The 15,900-nt window shown below is 47.4% G+C and overlaps 1 protein-coding gene across 1 annotated transcript in view; it reads right to left on the bottom strand.

Moving 5' to 3' along the window:
- The window catches only part of LOC147679786 (myoferlin-like), a 3,853,508-nt gene that overhangs the window by 3,327,687 nt on the left and 509,921 nt on the right, over positions 1-15,900 (bottom strand). Inside the window, exons 4-5 of the mRNA XM_086943347.1 lie at positions 12,858-12,972; positions 12,066-12,168 (exon numbers count right to left, since the gene is read on the bottom strand). Of these exons, the coding sequence (XP_086799473.1) occupies positions 12,066-12,168; positions 12,858-12,972 (218 nt within the window). The remainder of the gene's footprint in view (positions 1-12,065; positions 12,169-12,857; positions 12,973-15,900) is intronic.

Here is a 15,900-nt window from a genome sequence, read left to right as displayed (position 1 = left end):
TCAGCACTTGCTGGCGATAGTGCGTCTTGATTAGCAACAGCTCCTAATGGAAGCGAGGTACAAATCAACATGTTATAAGATATATGAGCATGGAGAGGGGACAGGCAAACTTTTTGCCTGGTTAGAAAAAAGGAGCAGTTATCAAGATGGGTTCACTCACTGCACTGGGCCAACGAGGAGGCAATTACAGACCCCCAGCAGATCGGGACACATTCGCTTCCCACTTTTCATCAGTATTTACATCTTCCGGGACATTCCAGTCACCCACAGCTGCGGAATTGCTCTCAATCATAAAAGTCGCTTATTTGTCCACACACGATAGAGACTCCCTAGAGGGCAAGCTCACTAAGCAAGAAATTCAGTCGGCTATACAAGATTTTCGCTCAGGTAAGGCCATGTGAACCAACGGGCTCCCAATCAAAAGTTTTAAACCAATGGCTTCCAAACTAACTCCCCACTTGCTTCAAATGTACATCGAAAGTTTCGAGAAAGGGGCGCTACCAGCGGATATCAGGACGGCCTCCATTGTGATTATCCACAAACAAGGTAAACCACCAGATGATTGTAGGGCTTAGCGACCTATCTCACTTCTCACAGTTGAGGCGAAAATACTAGCAAAACTGTTGGCTAACAGACTCATCCCCTATATCACCCAACTAGTGAACCCAGATCAATCCGGCTTTATGCCAGGGGGTAATACGGCCTTGAACTTAAGGCGATTACATGAGGTCTTGGGTAGACGTGAAACGATCAGAGAGGATGCAACCCTAATGTCACTAGATGCCTCAATCGCATTCGATACAATCGAATGGGACTTTCTTTTTGCGGTGCTGATAAGGATGGGATTTGGCGCGAACTTTATAAAGTGGATCCAATTACTTTATGCCTACCCAACTGCACAAATGACAGTAAATAACCACACCTCTAGTCAGTTTCTATTGGGAAGGGGTACTAGATAGGGGTGCTCTCTGTCACCCTTGCTTTTCACCCTTGTACTTGAGCCACTGGTGGTCTGGGTTTGGGGGGACCTGTGGTCTGAGGTGGACAGAGAACCACGAGGATCGCATTTCATTGTACACAGACAACATCCCCCTATATTTAGCCTCACCCTCACAGTCCCTCCGCTGGGTCCTCCTTATATTCCACATCTTTGGTGCCCACTCGGGGCACACCATTAACTGGAACAAGTCCCAGCTCTACGTGTTGTGGGTTGCACCTCCATACAATCCTAGAGGAGATGACATACCAGTGACATCAAAGGGCTTCAGGTACCTCGTCATATTTGTCACACCGGATCTGACCCTATTTTATAAGACAAACCTGCTTATGTCTCTGAGCCAACGTAAAACATTGGCGTTCTCTCCCCTTCACTCTCTTCGGACGTGCAGCCCTCTTTAAGATGTTCAAAAGAGGGTGGTGATGGACGGAGCATCTGAATCAATCAAACACTCTCACCCAGTCAAAAGATCTGGGTTTAATCCATTACCGTTCTTTAGCCCACTCTGCCACCCCAGTTCAGACATGGCTATATGCAGATCAGTCTGACCCTGTGCCTCATGGGAACAGTGTAGCCCGAACTGCCAAGCCATGTCTTCCCTGGACCGGAAACAAGCTTCCGAGGACCGGTTTCTGGCATTCCAGCCGTCTTCAGCTCGGCTTGCTTGAATCCAGTGGCAAAGTCAGCAAGGGACTCACGTCTGAGCATACCCTGCCACACTTATGGCGGCCAAAAGCGATACAAAAGGGGGTGGTGATGGACGGAGCATCTGAATCAATCAAACACTCACACCCAGTCAAAAGATCTGGTTTTAATCCATCACTGTTCTTTAGCCCACTCTGCCACCCAGTTCAGACATGGCTATATGCAAATCAGTCTGACACTGTGCCTTATGGGAACAGTCCAGCCGGAACTGCCTAGCCATGTCTTCCCTGGACCGGAAACAAGCTTCCGAGGACCGGTTTCTGGCATTCCAGCCGTCTTCAGCCCGGCTTGCTTGAATCCAGTGGCAAAGTGAGCAAGGGACTCACGTTTGAGCATACCCGGCCACACTTATGGCGGCCGAAAGCGGTACAAAAGGGGGTGGGATGGACGGAGCATCTGGGTCGGCAGAGTGGGCTAAAGAACGGTGATGGATTAAACCCAGATCTTTTGACTGGGTGTGAGTGTTTGATTGATTCAGATGCTACCTCTGGATGGAGCCTCCACTCTTGGTCGGCTGAGAACTGCCGACTGAGACTGTCTGCACGAACGTTCAGAACTCCGGCCAGATGATTTGCCATTAGACAAATCTGATGGTCCTTAACTCAGGACCAGAGACGCAGAGCCTCTTTGCAGAGACACTGCGACCCTACTCCTCCCTGCTTGTTGACATACCACATTGTGGTGGTGTTGTCCGTCAGGACTTGAACCGACCGACCGCAAAGGGAAGGGAGGAAGGCCTTGAGCGCCAGATGTATCACCCTCAATTCTAGAAGGTTTATGTGAAGCAACCTTTCCTCTGGAGACCAAAGACTCTTGACCTCCAGATCCCCCAGATGAGCACCCCACCCTAGAGTGGATGCATCCGATATCACTGTGGCCACAGATGGAGGCAGTTGAAAGGGCTTTCCTTGAGACAGGTTGCCTTCCACTCCCCACCAAGTCAGATCCGCTGCAGCTTCTCTGGAGATCCTCACAGACTCCCTGAGATCTCCGTTGTGCTGATACCACTGCCTGCGGAGGCACCACTGGAGTGCCCTCATGTGTCAGCATGCATGGTTGACCAACAGAATGCAGGAAGCCATCAGACCGAGCAGGCGAAGGACCTTCAGGACTGGAACAACCGCTCGATTGAAGAATAAAGGAATAATTTCCTGTATGTCGCGAATCCTTTGAGGTGGAGGGAATGCACGACACACAGTTGTATCCAGTACCGCACCTATGAACAGGTTGCGCTGAGAGGGCACCAGGTTAGATTTAGGCCCAACCTGTACAACAACTGAGTTGTGTCTTGCAGATGATCGAGCACTTTCTCTGGAGATTCCGCTTTGATCAGCCAATCGTCCAGATACGGGAATCCCGGTATCCCCGATCTTCTGAGATGTGCTGCCACCACAGCCATCACCTTGGTGAAGACTCGAGGCGCAGTAGTAAGACCAAACGGAAGTACCACAAACTGGTAATGCTGTGATCCCACCGTAAAACGGAGATACTTCCTGTGCGACTGCAGGATAGGAATGTGAAAATATGCATCCTGCAAATCGATCCACACCATCCACTCTTCTTCCTGCAGCGCCTGAAGAACCTTTGCAAGGGTGAGCATCTTGAACTTCTCCTGTTTTAGGCAAAGGTTCAAGATTCTGAGATCCAGGATTGGACGAAGCCTGCCATCTTTCTTGGGTATCAGGAAATACCGGGAGTAGCATCCCAGACCCCTTTCCTGCTCTGGAACCAACTCTATTGCACCCTTTCTTAACAGTGTCTGCACTTCCTCCTGCAGGAGTAACAGGAGTTCCTCTGTACAAAAACCTTGGCAAGGAGGGTAATTTGGAGGGAATTCCCGGAAGGGAAGAGCATACCCATTTTCTACGAGATTGAGAACCCAAAGATCTGATGTAACCAATTCCCAATCCTGTAGAAAATAGGTAAACCGACCCCCTACAGGACCCACATGATCCGGAATGGCGGATCTAGGGCTGCTTTTCTGTGGCTGTGGGGTTGGAAGAGGAGGAGGAGGAGGAGGAGGCTTGACGTCCTCGAGGACGAGCTCTTTGCTTAACCCTGTAAGACCTATACAGGGGATTTTGCTGCTCCTGCTGCTGCTGCTGTTGGCCTTGCGGTAGGGACGAAAAGAAGAACGTCCAAAACCTCTATACCTTTTGGTAGATGAACCTCTGGTCTGCAGCCCCAAAGATTTGGGAGTAGCCCTACTGTCCTTAAATCTTTCTAAAGCTGCATCAACACCGTCAAAGGGCAAATCCAATAATGCAGCCTGAACGTCCGCCGAAAAGTCCAATGACTTCAGCCAGGCAGCCCTTCTAGAAGCAACAGCAGTCCCCATGATGCAAGCAACTGAATCCGCAGTGTCTAGCCCACTCTGGATCACTTGGTGTGCAGCCGCCTGAGCATCAGCCAACACCTCCTTAAAATCCTTCCTGTTATCATCAGGAATTTTAGGAGCCAACAGACGCAACGAATCCATCAGGGCATGAATGTATCTCCCCATAAGGCAAGTGGCGTTTGTAGATTTTAAAGCCATACTTGCTGAAGAAAAGGACTTCTTCGCAGTCTGATCCTGTTTTTTGGCTTCCTTATCCCCAGGCACTTGAGGGAATGCACCCACAGTCTTTTTTGAACAGGCTGCCGGAATAACCAGACTTTCAGGCAAAGGATGCGAGGTTAAAAATTCAGGGTCCCCAGGTGCAACTCTATACCTCCTTGCAACACTTTTAGACACTGCAGGAGCTGTAAGAGGCTTGCTCCAAACCTCCAAAATAGTCTCAGTTAATGCCTCATTAAAGGGAAGCAATGGTTCAATTACAGAACTTGGGGAATGGAGAACCTCAGTCAAGAGATTAGACTTATATTCCACTGTAGGCAGAGTTAAATTTAAAAGTTCAGCAGCCTTCCTCCTGACCATGTGGTATGGCTTAGCATCCTTTCAAGGAGCATCAGACACAGATGGCAGCTCCCATTCAGGAGAAAGTTCCAAACCACTAACTTCTCCTAGATCCTCAAAACAAGCCTTACCTTCTGGATCCAAGACCTCTGGAGATGGAGACACCAAATCCTTTCCATGCTTCCTGTTAGGCGACTTCGGTCTCGAGTCCGAATCCTTACCGGAGGGACGTCGAGATTCATGCCTTCGCTTCTTATGTTTCTTCTTCGAATTCGAAGCATGATCAGATGAAGACTTCGAAGGAGACGCCGTACAGGATCTTGATCTCGACCTCGACTTCGACCTCGCCTTTCTCGAACGAGATCTCGAAGTCTTCTTTTCTTTTCTACCTCTCAACTTTGCCATCAGAAGCTTGGTCTCCCTCTCACGAAGCGCCTTCGGGTTCATCTTTTGACACGAAGAGCAGCCGTCGACATCATGGTCCGAACTCAGGCACTAGATACAATCCTCGTGCGGGTCCGTGATTGACATCATTTTGCCGCACACCCCACAAGGCTTGAATCCGGTCTTCTTAGTCGGCATTGGTAGAGGTACAAAGAAGCAGGAAAACAGTAACAAAGTTACCAACAGCTACAGAGATTCCCCGAAACCGATAGCGTCGACGACGTGGAAAAAAGGGAACTGATGTCATCACGCTGGCGTGGGCCTATTATGGTGTTAGTGACAAAAGCGAAGTCGCGCGCGTTGCTGTGCCTCTGTGACGTCGTCCACGTCGGCGCAAAGCTACAAAAAGAATTTCCAAATGTTGCTGACGCAAGGGGATATTCACAAGGTGAGGAATCTACTGGCAGATGTATCTATCAGAACTGTAGTTTACTCATACTCCTTCCACATTGCAGTGATGTAACTAGACATGAAGTTGGTACGTCTGTCTGTTAAGACCTCCTTAGGAAAGCCCATTCTGGAAAAGATTCACAGGAGAGCCCCTACAGTTGGTTCTAAGGGAAATTGCCTCTAGATACCTAGTGGCATGGTCCACCACCACTAGGATGTGACTGTGTCCAGATGCACTTGCAGGCTTCAAGGGACCAACAATGTCAATCCCTACCCTCTCAAAGGGAACCCCAACCACTGGAAGTGGAATTAAGGGGGCCTTTGTAGTGCCACCTGACTTACCACTGGCTTGGCAAGTGGCACAGGAGCGACAAAACACTGTTGTGTATTCAGACATATGGGGCCAGTGCAAATGAGGGACAATTCTGTCCCAAATCTTACTTTACCCAAGGTGTCCTGCAAGGGGAATATCATGTGCCAGAGAGAGAAGAAATCCTTTGAACTTCTGGGGTATTACCAATCTCCTGGTGGCACCAGGCTTGGGGTCTCTACCTTCAGAATACAGAAGGCCATCCTCCCAATAGATCCTTTGGAATCCACTGACATTCCCTGCCTCCTCAGCAGTCGCTTGCTGTCTGAGTTGTTCAAGAGAGGGGCAAGATTGCTGTTCCAAACTCAAATCTGCCCAGGAAGGGCCCCCTACCCCCAAGAACTCAGCCTGGTGAGACCCAAGTTCTTCTGGGATAGTTTCTTCACAGGGACTAAGATTATCTCCCTCAGGAGACTGGTGCTCAATGGAAGTTTGCGAGAAGGAAAATTCCTTACCCTACCTGCTCCTTCTCTTAGGAGCAAGCTGGTCCCTTTTTTCAGGATCCAGTGCTCCCTCAGTGCTGAGCTGTTCGGCCTGGGCCATAGTTACAGCAAATACACTAGCAGAGATACCCATCATCTCTAAATAAGACCAGCCTGAAGTTTCTAAATCATTGCCCAACAGACAATCTACAGGTAGGTATGGAGATACCACACTCTTAGGTCCAGTTCCCCCTCCAAAGCTAAGATTCACAACTGCCAAGGAATGATCAGTCCTGACATTGCTAGCGTTGGTTACTTGGTATATTTGTCAAAGTATGATTTGTTCAGGTGACACAAGTTTCTCTGTCACCATTATAACACTGGCACCTGTGTCCCTGAAAGCTACTACTTCCTTTCCATTAATCAAAGGATGTTGTCTGTACTTGCCCAAGCTAGTGGGACTTACCAGTAACTTAACGTGGCAAGATCAATGCCACCATCACTGACTAGAACAGCCTGAGCTGTAGTTCAGACTAAGTCAGAACCCATCTCAGGACCCAAGGTTAACCTAACGAATCCCTTGGTTGCTGTACTACAACTTGTACTGGTGCTAGGGGGCACAGTTGCCTTAGGGGAAGTGGCAGTAGGCTCCTTGGCCTGTGGACAATCAGCATATCTTGTCCAATGGGTTTTTACTCTACATAAATAATACCAAGGTTTCTTTTTGCCTTTTTTGAAGTTATGGGACCTACCCCCTGATGCAGGTTTTTAGGGACCTTGAGAAGACTTTTTTTTGTCTTTGCCCTTCTCAACACCCTTCTCCTTGGGTTTAGATGAATCTTGCTTCTTCTGGTCACCTCCAACATCATGGCTTTTCTGCTTGACCCTGGTGCGGACCCTTTTGTCTGCCTTCTTTCCCAATTCTTGGGGAGAGGTCAGATCAGAGTCCACAAGATACTGGTGTAAAAGTTGAGTCTGAAAATTATTAAGGGTGGGCTCCCTCATTATCAAATTATATAGTCCCTCATAGTCCTGTACCTTGCTTCCATGAAATGAAGCCAGCCTTCCAGAGCCTTAATAGCACTATCAATTAAATCTATCCAGTCCTGGGTGTGTGCCTTCTGGGTGTCTCAGAACTTAATCCTGTACTGCTGAGTGGTTAAGCCAAACCAATCTAAGAGGGCACTCTTCAGGGCTGAATAATTGTCAGAATCTTCTTCTCTAATAGTGAGGAGCTTATCTCTACCTTTGTTAGCAAAGGAGAGCCACAGGATAGCTGACCGCTTCCCTTGAGTGACCTTCTGAACGTTGCAGGCCTTCTGTAAAGCAGTGCTCCATTTATGGATGTCATCCCCCTCCTGGTAAGGAGGGACTATCCTGCTCAGGTTCCTAGTGTCAAAGGATGTTTCCCTGAATCTAGGGACACTATTGGTGCCACCATGGGACTCTAGCCCCCATTGCTACCTAGCTTTCTGTACTTCTAGGGCCTCCTTGACAAGGGCCAACTGATGTACCCTAAGCTTGAGTCTAACTCTCTCAAGTTTGATCATATGGTAATCCCTTTCCAAGGAGTCCTCCCTCTTGCTAGATATAGAGGTCTCTATGAAAGTATCTGAAGTACTGGACTCAAAAAGGGGGGGTCTAGACCTCTTCTGTCTGCTCTGAACCCTCCCAGGGGGAATAAGGGGAGGCCTACATCTAGGGACACCCTCTGTACCATCTGCATAGTTCAACTGCATGGTAATTTGTTCCCCCTATTAGCGAAATCGCTAATCTTTTTACTTTAATGCATTGCATTTAAGGAATCTCAATTTGGGATTTCTTAAATGCAATCGCAATTTAAGTAATCGTAATTTAGAGATTCCTTAAATTGACATTTTTGCATTTGGGGTGATGCATCCCAAATGCAAAAATACCGGTCATAAAGGGGCAGATTCTGAGAATCTGCCAGTTTGCGATCGGCTTTTGCTTTGATGCATGTACCTGATGGTGTCTAGGTGTAGTGTGGTGTTGCACCTCCCTACCCTAGTGTAAACAAAACTTTCTAAAATTGGAAAAAGTGTTGTGTTAGACCCTTAACAACCAATTTACAGGTTCAGTAGAACTTACTTATTATAAAAAAAATTATATGTGCCTTATGCTAGTGATGGATTTTCAATTATTCCACACCTAGATTAGCTGGTAAAACAATGCAGGCTTGAATGCCAACCGCTGCACACCAATGTAGGAGGCTGGCTTGATATATGGTGTCCACTTATGTAAGTGTAGCACCCTGCAATAATCCAGGCAACCCTTATGGTGATTTAGACAACCTTAGAAAGTTCTCTAAGTGATAGCTGTGGAGAGCAGCCTTCAGCACTTAATCTTATGGTACGAGTTAAGTGAAAAGGAGCCACACAATGTAGTTATAAAAAATATGTATTTATTATCAACGCTCACAAACACAATACAATATCTCCTACCCAGAGATATATGCACAATACACACTATACTTTCGTCAATAGAATTCATAAATAGTACAGAATACGAAGTGGTCTCCAGGGGGAGACCAAATAATATACTAAAATAGTGGAATCCAAACCACGACTCAAATCAAGAGTGGACCCAGAAGAAGTAGAAGAGTTGGGGACCCAAGGAACCACCCAAGGTGAGTATCTAGGAACCCTCCGGAGGTCGTGTGCAGAGTGGGAACACAAACGTGTACTCAATGGAAGTCAATGGTAAGTCGCATTTGCAATTTTAAAGATGAAGGACCCTTCCCAGTGGACCCTCAAGAAACCCTGTGAAAGATGGAAGGTTGAAAAGTCACGACACCCATGGATACCCTAGGAACCAGGACATCAACACCAGGGAAGCTGGGTGCATAGGTGTGAAGTGACGTCAGAAACCACAGTAGACCACAATGGAGGATTTCAGGAAGATGCAGCTAGCGAAGGAGGTGAAAGTGTCCAGTGGAACCCAAAGGTGGATTCGAGGTGAGACAAGCCTGCAAGCAGAGGGGAACATGTCTATGCCACTCAGAAGTGACCAGGAGGCACGGAAGATGAATGTCCACCAATATCAAGAACACAGGAGAGGTGACCATGCCCTTGAAGTTGCAGCTGTACGGACCAGGGGATGTTGACAAAGACCAGGAGCCGTTTACAAGCTGTCCCATGTCAGGTGTCTAGAGCAAAGGGGTCACAGCCCAGCAGGGGAACCAACAAGACTTGGCAGCAGCAAGAGAAGTAGTTGTTGAAAAAGGTGCAGTATTGGGACCAGCAAGATCCAAGTGATTCACCACGAGCAGGTAAGTCAGAGAAGGTCAAGGCAAGCAGGGGAGCCCACTTGAGCCAAAGAAGACCCTCAAGAGGACCCAGAATTCAGAGGCAAAGGTGTCGCAAGAGGACCTCGAGCAGCTCACCAAAAGATGAAGGCCTTAGCGCAGGCAAAGATCGTGGCTGCAGGAGATGCTTGAGGCTGGAGCTTCTTGGAGCCGGCAGATCTTTGGAGAAGAGAACCAACAAGCCGTGGCAGTGGCAAGTCGAGGCGGTGCACACGGGTACCTCTTCAGCAGCTCCGACCAGGGATATTGACCTCCAACTTGCTAGGAAAACAGTGCAGACCCCGAAGGAGTTGCAGAATCACTACCTGTGTTGCTGAACCTTTCACAGTCCGTAGGAGCTTAGGAACAGCAGACCAGTCAGCTTCGTTGCGGTGCCTGCAGATGCAGGGAAGTGACTCCTTCACTCCAAAGAAGATTCCTTCGGGTGTCTTGAATCTCCACAGGCCTTGTGAATATCCTGTATGGAGCACAGGCAGAGACGGTACAGCAGACTTGCAGGACGACTAGACCATGAGAAGCAGGAGTCTTCCCAGTTTCAGTTTCAGTTCCCAGCGCAAAGTCCAGAGTACCCAGACGGTCACAGTTTCAGTGGTGTTATATCTGAATCTTGTTCCACAACGAATCTAAGTAACCACCCACAGGTAAGTCCTTAAGTACCCTAAGGAAATGGTTTGAACGATTCAGGGGTCCCTCCCAGAGGAGGGTCTGGAAAGTGGGGAGGATACTGCCATGTCCTTTGTCCAGTTTCACGCCAGAGTGGGAGCCAATGACTCTGAAGGTTGTAGGTGTGTCCTGCTCATCCAGGGGCACGCTCACACTTAGAAAGGAGCACCCTGCCCCTTTAGGATTTGAAAAACCTGCCTTAAGAGTGACTTATAGGTTTTAAGTGCAGTGACCTCAGATATAAGGAAAATTATATCTGTCGTAATGGGTGCTAGCACCAGCTTGCACAGGCTGCAATGACACCAGCAAAAAGTGGGGGTAACCATGAACAGCAGATCATACTTTCCCATACTGGTCCTTAGAGAAGGAGAAAACAGAAAAAGAGCAGAGGGAGACCTACACTGGTAAACAAGCAGGGTAGAAAAAATTGATAAAGGAGTAGGAAAGATAAACAAAGGGACCCATACAGTGAAAAAGGCAGACAATGACATGCACAATAAATTAAAAGGAAAAAGTACACAACCAATTAATCAATCAGTGTTTTGTAAAGCGTGCTACTCACCCGTTAGGGTCTCAAGGTGCTGGGAGGAAGGGAGAGGGGGCGGGTGCAGCTTTTTTGGGGTCATTCGAAGAGCCAGGTCTTGAGGTCTGTCCTGAATTGGTCCAGTTTCTAGCTTCGCTCGAGTTTGGCTGGAGTGCTCATTCCATGTCTTAGCTGCAAGGAAGTAGAAGGACCTTACACCTGCTCTGTTCCTGTAGAAGCATGGGAGGGTGGCTAGGGAGAGGTCGGCTGATCATAGGCTTCTCTTGGGTGTGTAGAAGGAGAAGCTGTTGTTGAGGTATTGAGGTCCGATGTTGTGGCGGGCCCTGTATGCGTGCGTGAGCAGCTTGAAAGTTATCTTTCTTTCGACGGGCAGCCAGTGGTGATCGCGGAGGTGTTGGGTAATATGTTTGCGCCTTGGGATATCGAGGATTAGTCTAGCTGCGGTGTTCTGGATGATCTGGAGTTTGCAGAGTAGGTTCTTGCTGATTCCGGTATTGCCGTAGTGCCGTAGTCCAATCTGCTGGTGATGAGGGCGCGAGTGACCATTTTCCTGGAGTCAGCGGGTATCTATTTGAATGTCTTATGTAGTATACAGAGGGTGTTGAAGAATGAGGAGGTTGATCTGGTGATTCATTGTGAGTGATGAGTCCAGTATGATGCAGAGGTTACATGCATGGTCTGTCAGGGTGGATGGGTTTCCGAGGACAGGGGTCACCAGGTGTCTTCCCTTGTTTAGGGGGTGGAGCCGAGGATGAGGACTTCTGTTTTCTCTGAGTTGCGTTTCAGGAAGCTGTTCTTCATTCAGGTTGTGACGGCTTTCATCCCTTCTTGGAAGTTGTGCCTGGTTATGTCGGGTTCCTTGGTGAGAGAGAGGATGAGTTAGGTGTAATTGGAGTAGGACATGATGTTGAGCCCATGGTTTCTGACAATGGTTGCAAGGGGGGCCATGTGGACATTAAAGAGGGTGGGGCTGAGGGAGGATCCTTGTGGTACTGGCATTTGGTCACTGTTGGTTCTGAGAGGAAGGGTGAGAGTCTTATTATTTTTGTTCTGCCAGTGATAAATGAGCGTATCCAGTCTAGACCGTTTCCTTGGATGCCAGCGTCATGGAGTCTGGTGGCTAGTGTGCGGAGGGAGACAGTGTAGAAAAGAACAGTAAAGAAAGAGAGATGACCAGATAGAACTACTGCCAGGTAGGTAGAAAATGGCAGTGGCAAACAGACCTGACAATAATCACTGGCCTCAGAGGGTGTGGCTGGTCCAGCTAAAGCTTAGACTATAAACAAAGACCAGATAGGAAGTTACTTACCTGACTCATCAATGGCTCCATTCTTTTCCACCTTCCATTCATCCTTGAAGTACCAACCACTGGGGCACTTGATTTCCTCCTTTGAAAGACGTTTTGCTCCACTCTAGGAAGAGGATAAAACAAGAATTTACTAGACAGTAATGACAAAGAAAAATGACGGACATAATTTGTTTAGCGAAGTGTGATAATGAATTGTGATAGTGAGTAAATGTGCAAAGGAAAACACTTCACTACATAAGTACGAATGGGCTATGGTCAGACAAAAAGAATTCACAGTGGAATGAAGAAATAAGGCACAGGTATAAAAGATGACAGTTTATGACTTAAACACGGAAAAGGTGAGGGAGAATATTTTACTGGCAACAGGAAAAACAACAGAGAAAAACTTCACCGAAGGGCAATGGGATTACAGAAATATTTCAATGAAGAATGAGAGACGAGGACAAACAATGAGACAAGAACCGGGAGAGAGAGATGAAGAGGAGAGACTGAACAGTATTCACGACCGGAAAATACAGAAGATAGAGTAACAGTGCTGGTTCATGAAAGGTCTAATAGTTCTGGTGTAATATAACACCTCTGTATATCCTAAGCAGGTGGGAGTGACTAAGATTTTTAGTTAGCTCATATACTTTGCATACTCCTGAACAGGAGATGAACAGTTCTGTAAAAGAAAAAAATTTTAATCACTAAACTTTATTGACATAGACTGCAGTAAGTGAAGCTCTCATGATTACTCCAAAACAAGGGAAAAAGTAACATGGTGGGAGAAAGAGGCATATTCAGACTTACCATCGAAGTGTTGGGGAGAGGAGCTGGGACCCACCCATCACCAGCAACACGTATCTCATTTTCAAACACATCCTCAATAATTTCAGTGTGGTTAATCTCTCTGGGCAACAGAAGCCTGTTCAAGATAGAGGTAAAGCAAAGAATAGTGGTAGAGAGAGAGAGAGCGAGAGAGAGAGATGCAGCTATATTATGTGACCAAACACCATCCAACATTTTGGCTAGCATGTACAGGAAAGAAAAAACTATGGTCTTTGAAACTGCTTAATGAAATTACTACAGACTCCACTGCCTATCGACTACGTTCTCACTATAGAAATACCATATGCATACAAAAAGTGTCAATTTATAATATATAGACGGGAAACATTAGTTCTAGAGAATCTGAAGAAGTACAGGATGAGTTTGAGCAGAGCAATTAATGAAATTATTCATATTTCTTTAGTGATATGCTTTGTATGAGTATAGTTTATGTTTTTTAACCCCTTCCATGCTGATGACGAACCCCAGCTGTCATGCACTACGGTGCTCGTGTGCTGATGACGGCTGGGGTTCGTCACGGCCCGCCCCTGTTCGTGTTGTTTACAGCACACCAGGGGAATCGCGGCCGCATGGAAAGGGTTAATATATGTGTTACATTTTCAGTAATTATCAATTTTTTTTAATAACACTTTTTGTTTTTTAGTTCAGTAGCAGGTTGTGGGTTTATAGTGGAATACGGTGGGAAGTAATTTAATTATAATACATTATTTTTTATTTTTTAATATTTATTTAATTGAGATTTAATAGTGTTAAATGTGGGAAGTAATTTATTATTAATTGGTTGTTAATTAATATTGATTAATTAATTGGTAAATTACGTATAGTAATTGTGTAAAAAAATAGGTGTGGGTTGTGGGGTTTGTAGGGGTAAAGGGTGGGAAGTAATTTATTGTTAATTATTTAACAATTAACTGTTAATATTAATTAATTAATTGAAAGGTAAATATGGAAATGGTGTCATTAATTTTAGGTTTGGGTTGTGGGGTTTGTAGGGGTAAAGGGTGGGAAGTAATTTGTTTGTAATTAATTAATAATTAGTTGTTAATTGATATTAATTGAAAATTAATTATGAAAATTGTGTAATTAATTTTAGGTGTGGGTTGTGAGGTTTATAGGGGTGAAGGATGGGAAGTAATTAATGTGTAATTAATAATTAGTTGATAATTAATATTAATTAAATGATAAATAATTATGGTAATTGTTTATTTTGTTTGTGTGTGGGTTTTGGTTTTATAGGAGTAACTATTAGTTTTGGTCAGCATGGCCTGAAGCGTCAAGATGGTGGTTACACTTTATGGGCCAGATGTAGGTGGCAAGATACCGGTCGGTAACGCCGAAATTCGTTAAATTTCTGCGTTACCGACCGGTATTTAGCCATGTGCGATGTAGGTGAATTTAAACCTACATGCAAAATAAGGAATTGCAAAATAGCGATTCCTTATTTTGCTCTTGCATTTAAGGAATCGGAAATACCAATTCCTTAAATGCAATGTACGTAGCACTGAAAAAAAGTGCAACTCAGCCTTAAGGATTCGCTATCCGCTATTAACGATTCAGTAATACCAAATTGCTAATAGTGAATACTTTCCCATTCATTCCTATGGGCCTCCTAGCCCATAGGAATGAATGGCTAGGTATTCCTTAATAACGAATCGGAATTACCGATTCGTTATTAAGGAATATTAAGGAATGATTAATATTTTCGCGATTCCTACCTTCATTCCATTTAGCGAGTCCTTAATAGCGATTTGGTAATAATCGCTATTAAGGACTCGCTAAATGGAAGTTACCTACATCTGGCCCAAGTGTGCTCCAGACCCCTCCGTCATCCGCTTCATATCCCACCACCTTCGGCTGCCATCCATCCTCTGAAACTTTTCACGGCACCTACTGCACGCAGTGTTGTGCAGCAATGGCGGAAATTGCTGCCCTATCGAGTGAGGCGCCCAACCTGACGCCTGGATCCCGCTGATCGGGCCCGGGCTCTAGCGAGTGCCAGATATTGGGTGCCTGACAGTGGCGTTGCTCCTGCTGGGGTCGAGGGCCCTGCCCATCGAGTGACCCCCATGAGGTGAGGGCACGATGGAGCAGTGTGGTCCCTGGCCAATCTGGCTTCCCGAAGGCCTGCTACGAGGCATCCTTCCCGACTGTTACAGGTGAGGCCTAGCTTTTCCTGGCTGGGCCCTGAGGTCGTGGCTGACTCCCAGGCCATGTGAGCACCCATTACCTGGTGAGTGGAGTGGGAGCTGCTGATTCGGCGGTCGTCTCGGGCAGCGGGGGGAATCCCGTGGGTCGGGCCTCTCCCTCCTTCTGAGTGCTGAGCTGCGTAATCGGGGCAGCCCAGGTGCGGGCCTGAGCAGAGTGTTACTGCCTGATGCCGCCCTCGACCCAGCGAGAGCGCTCCACGCAGTCCCCTGGAGTGCGGGCGGCACAGACTGTTGACCCATGGTAGCAGGAGTGCAAGAGCTCTCCCCTGGGTGTCTTTATCGGACTGGTGTGGTGTTGGCCCTGGCTCTGCTTTGCTGGGAGCTGGTGGTGGGCCGATTTGCTGCTGGAGCCAAGCAGCGGGGGCCTCGGGAGAGGCTCCCTGGCCCCTCTGCCCTTCTCCCCCCTTCGACTGCCACTTGCCCTCACGCATGACATTGGGGGCTGGGTGTGAGCCGACCGGCTGCTGAGGTCGAGCAGCAGGGGCTTCAGGAGAGGCTCCCCGCCCCCCCCTGCCCTCCTCCTCATCTGGCCATCGCACTCCTCCATACAGACTCCTGGGGCTGATGACAAGCTGTTCGGCTGCGGGTGTAGCAAAGCGGAGCCTCTGGAGAGGCTTCCCTGCCCCCCTCCACCTGTGCACCAAGCAGCCACTTGTCCCCATGCCTGCTCTGCAGATGCGAGCGACTGAACACCGTCCCAGCCCTGTTCCCCCTAAACCTTACATGCTGCACTGAGCCGTGCATAGAGGGCTTCCCCCACCCGCCTGCCTAAGCAGTCGGGGACCCGGGCCCAACAC

The sequence above is a fragment of the Lissotriton vulgaris genome, chromosome 11, assembly GCF_964263255.1.
Source record: "Lissotriton vulgaris chromosome 11, aLisVul1.2, whole genome shotgun sequence".
Classification (NCBI taxonomy): Eukaryota; Metazoa; Chordata; class Amphibia; order Caudata; family Salamandridae; genus Lissotriton; species Lissotriton vulgaris.
Note: the sequence above shows the minus strand (reverse complement) of the source record. Positions and strands in the feature narration are given on the sequence as shown.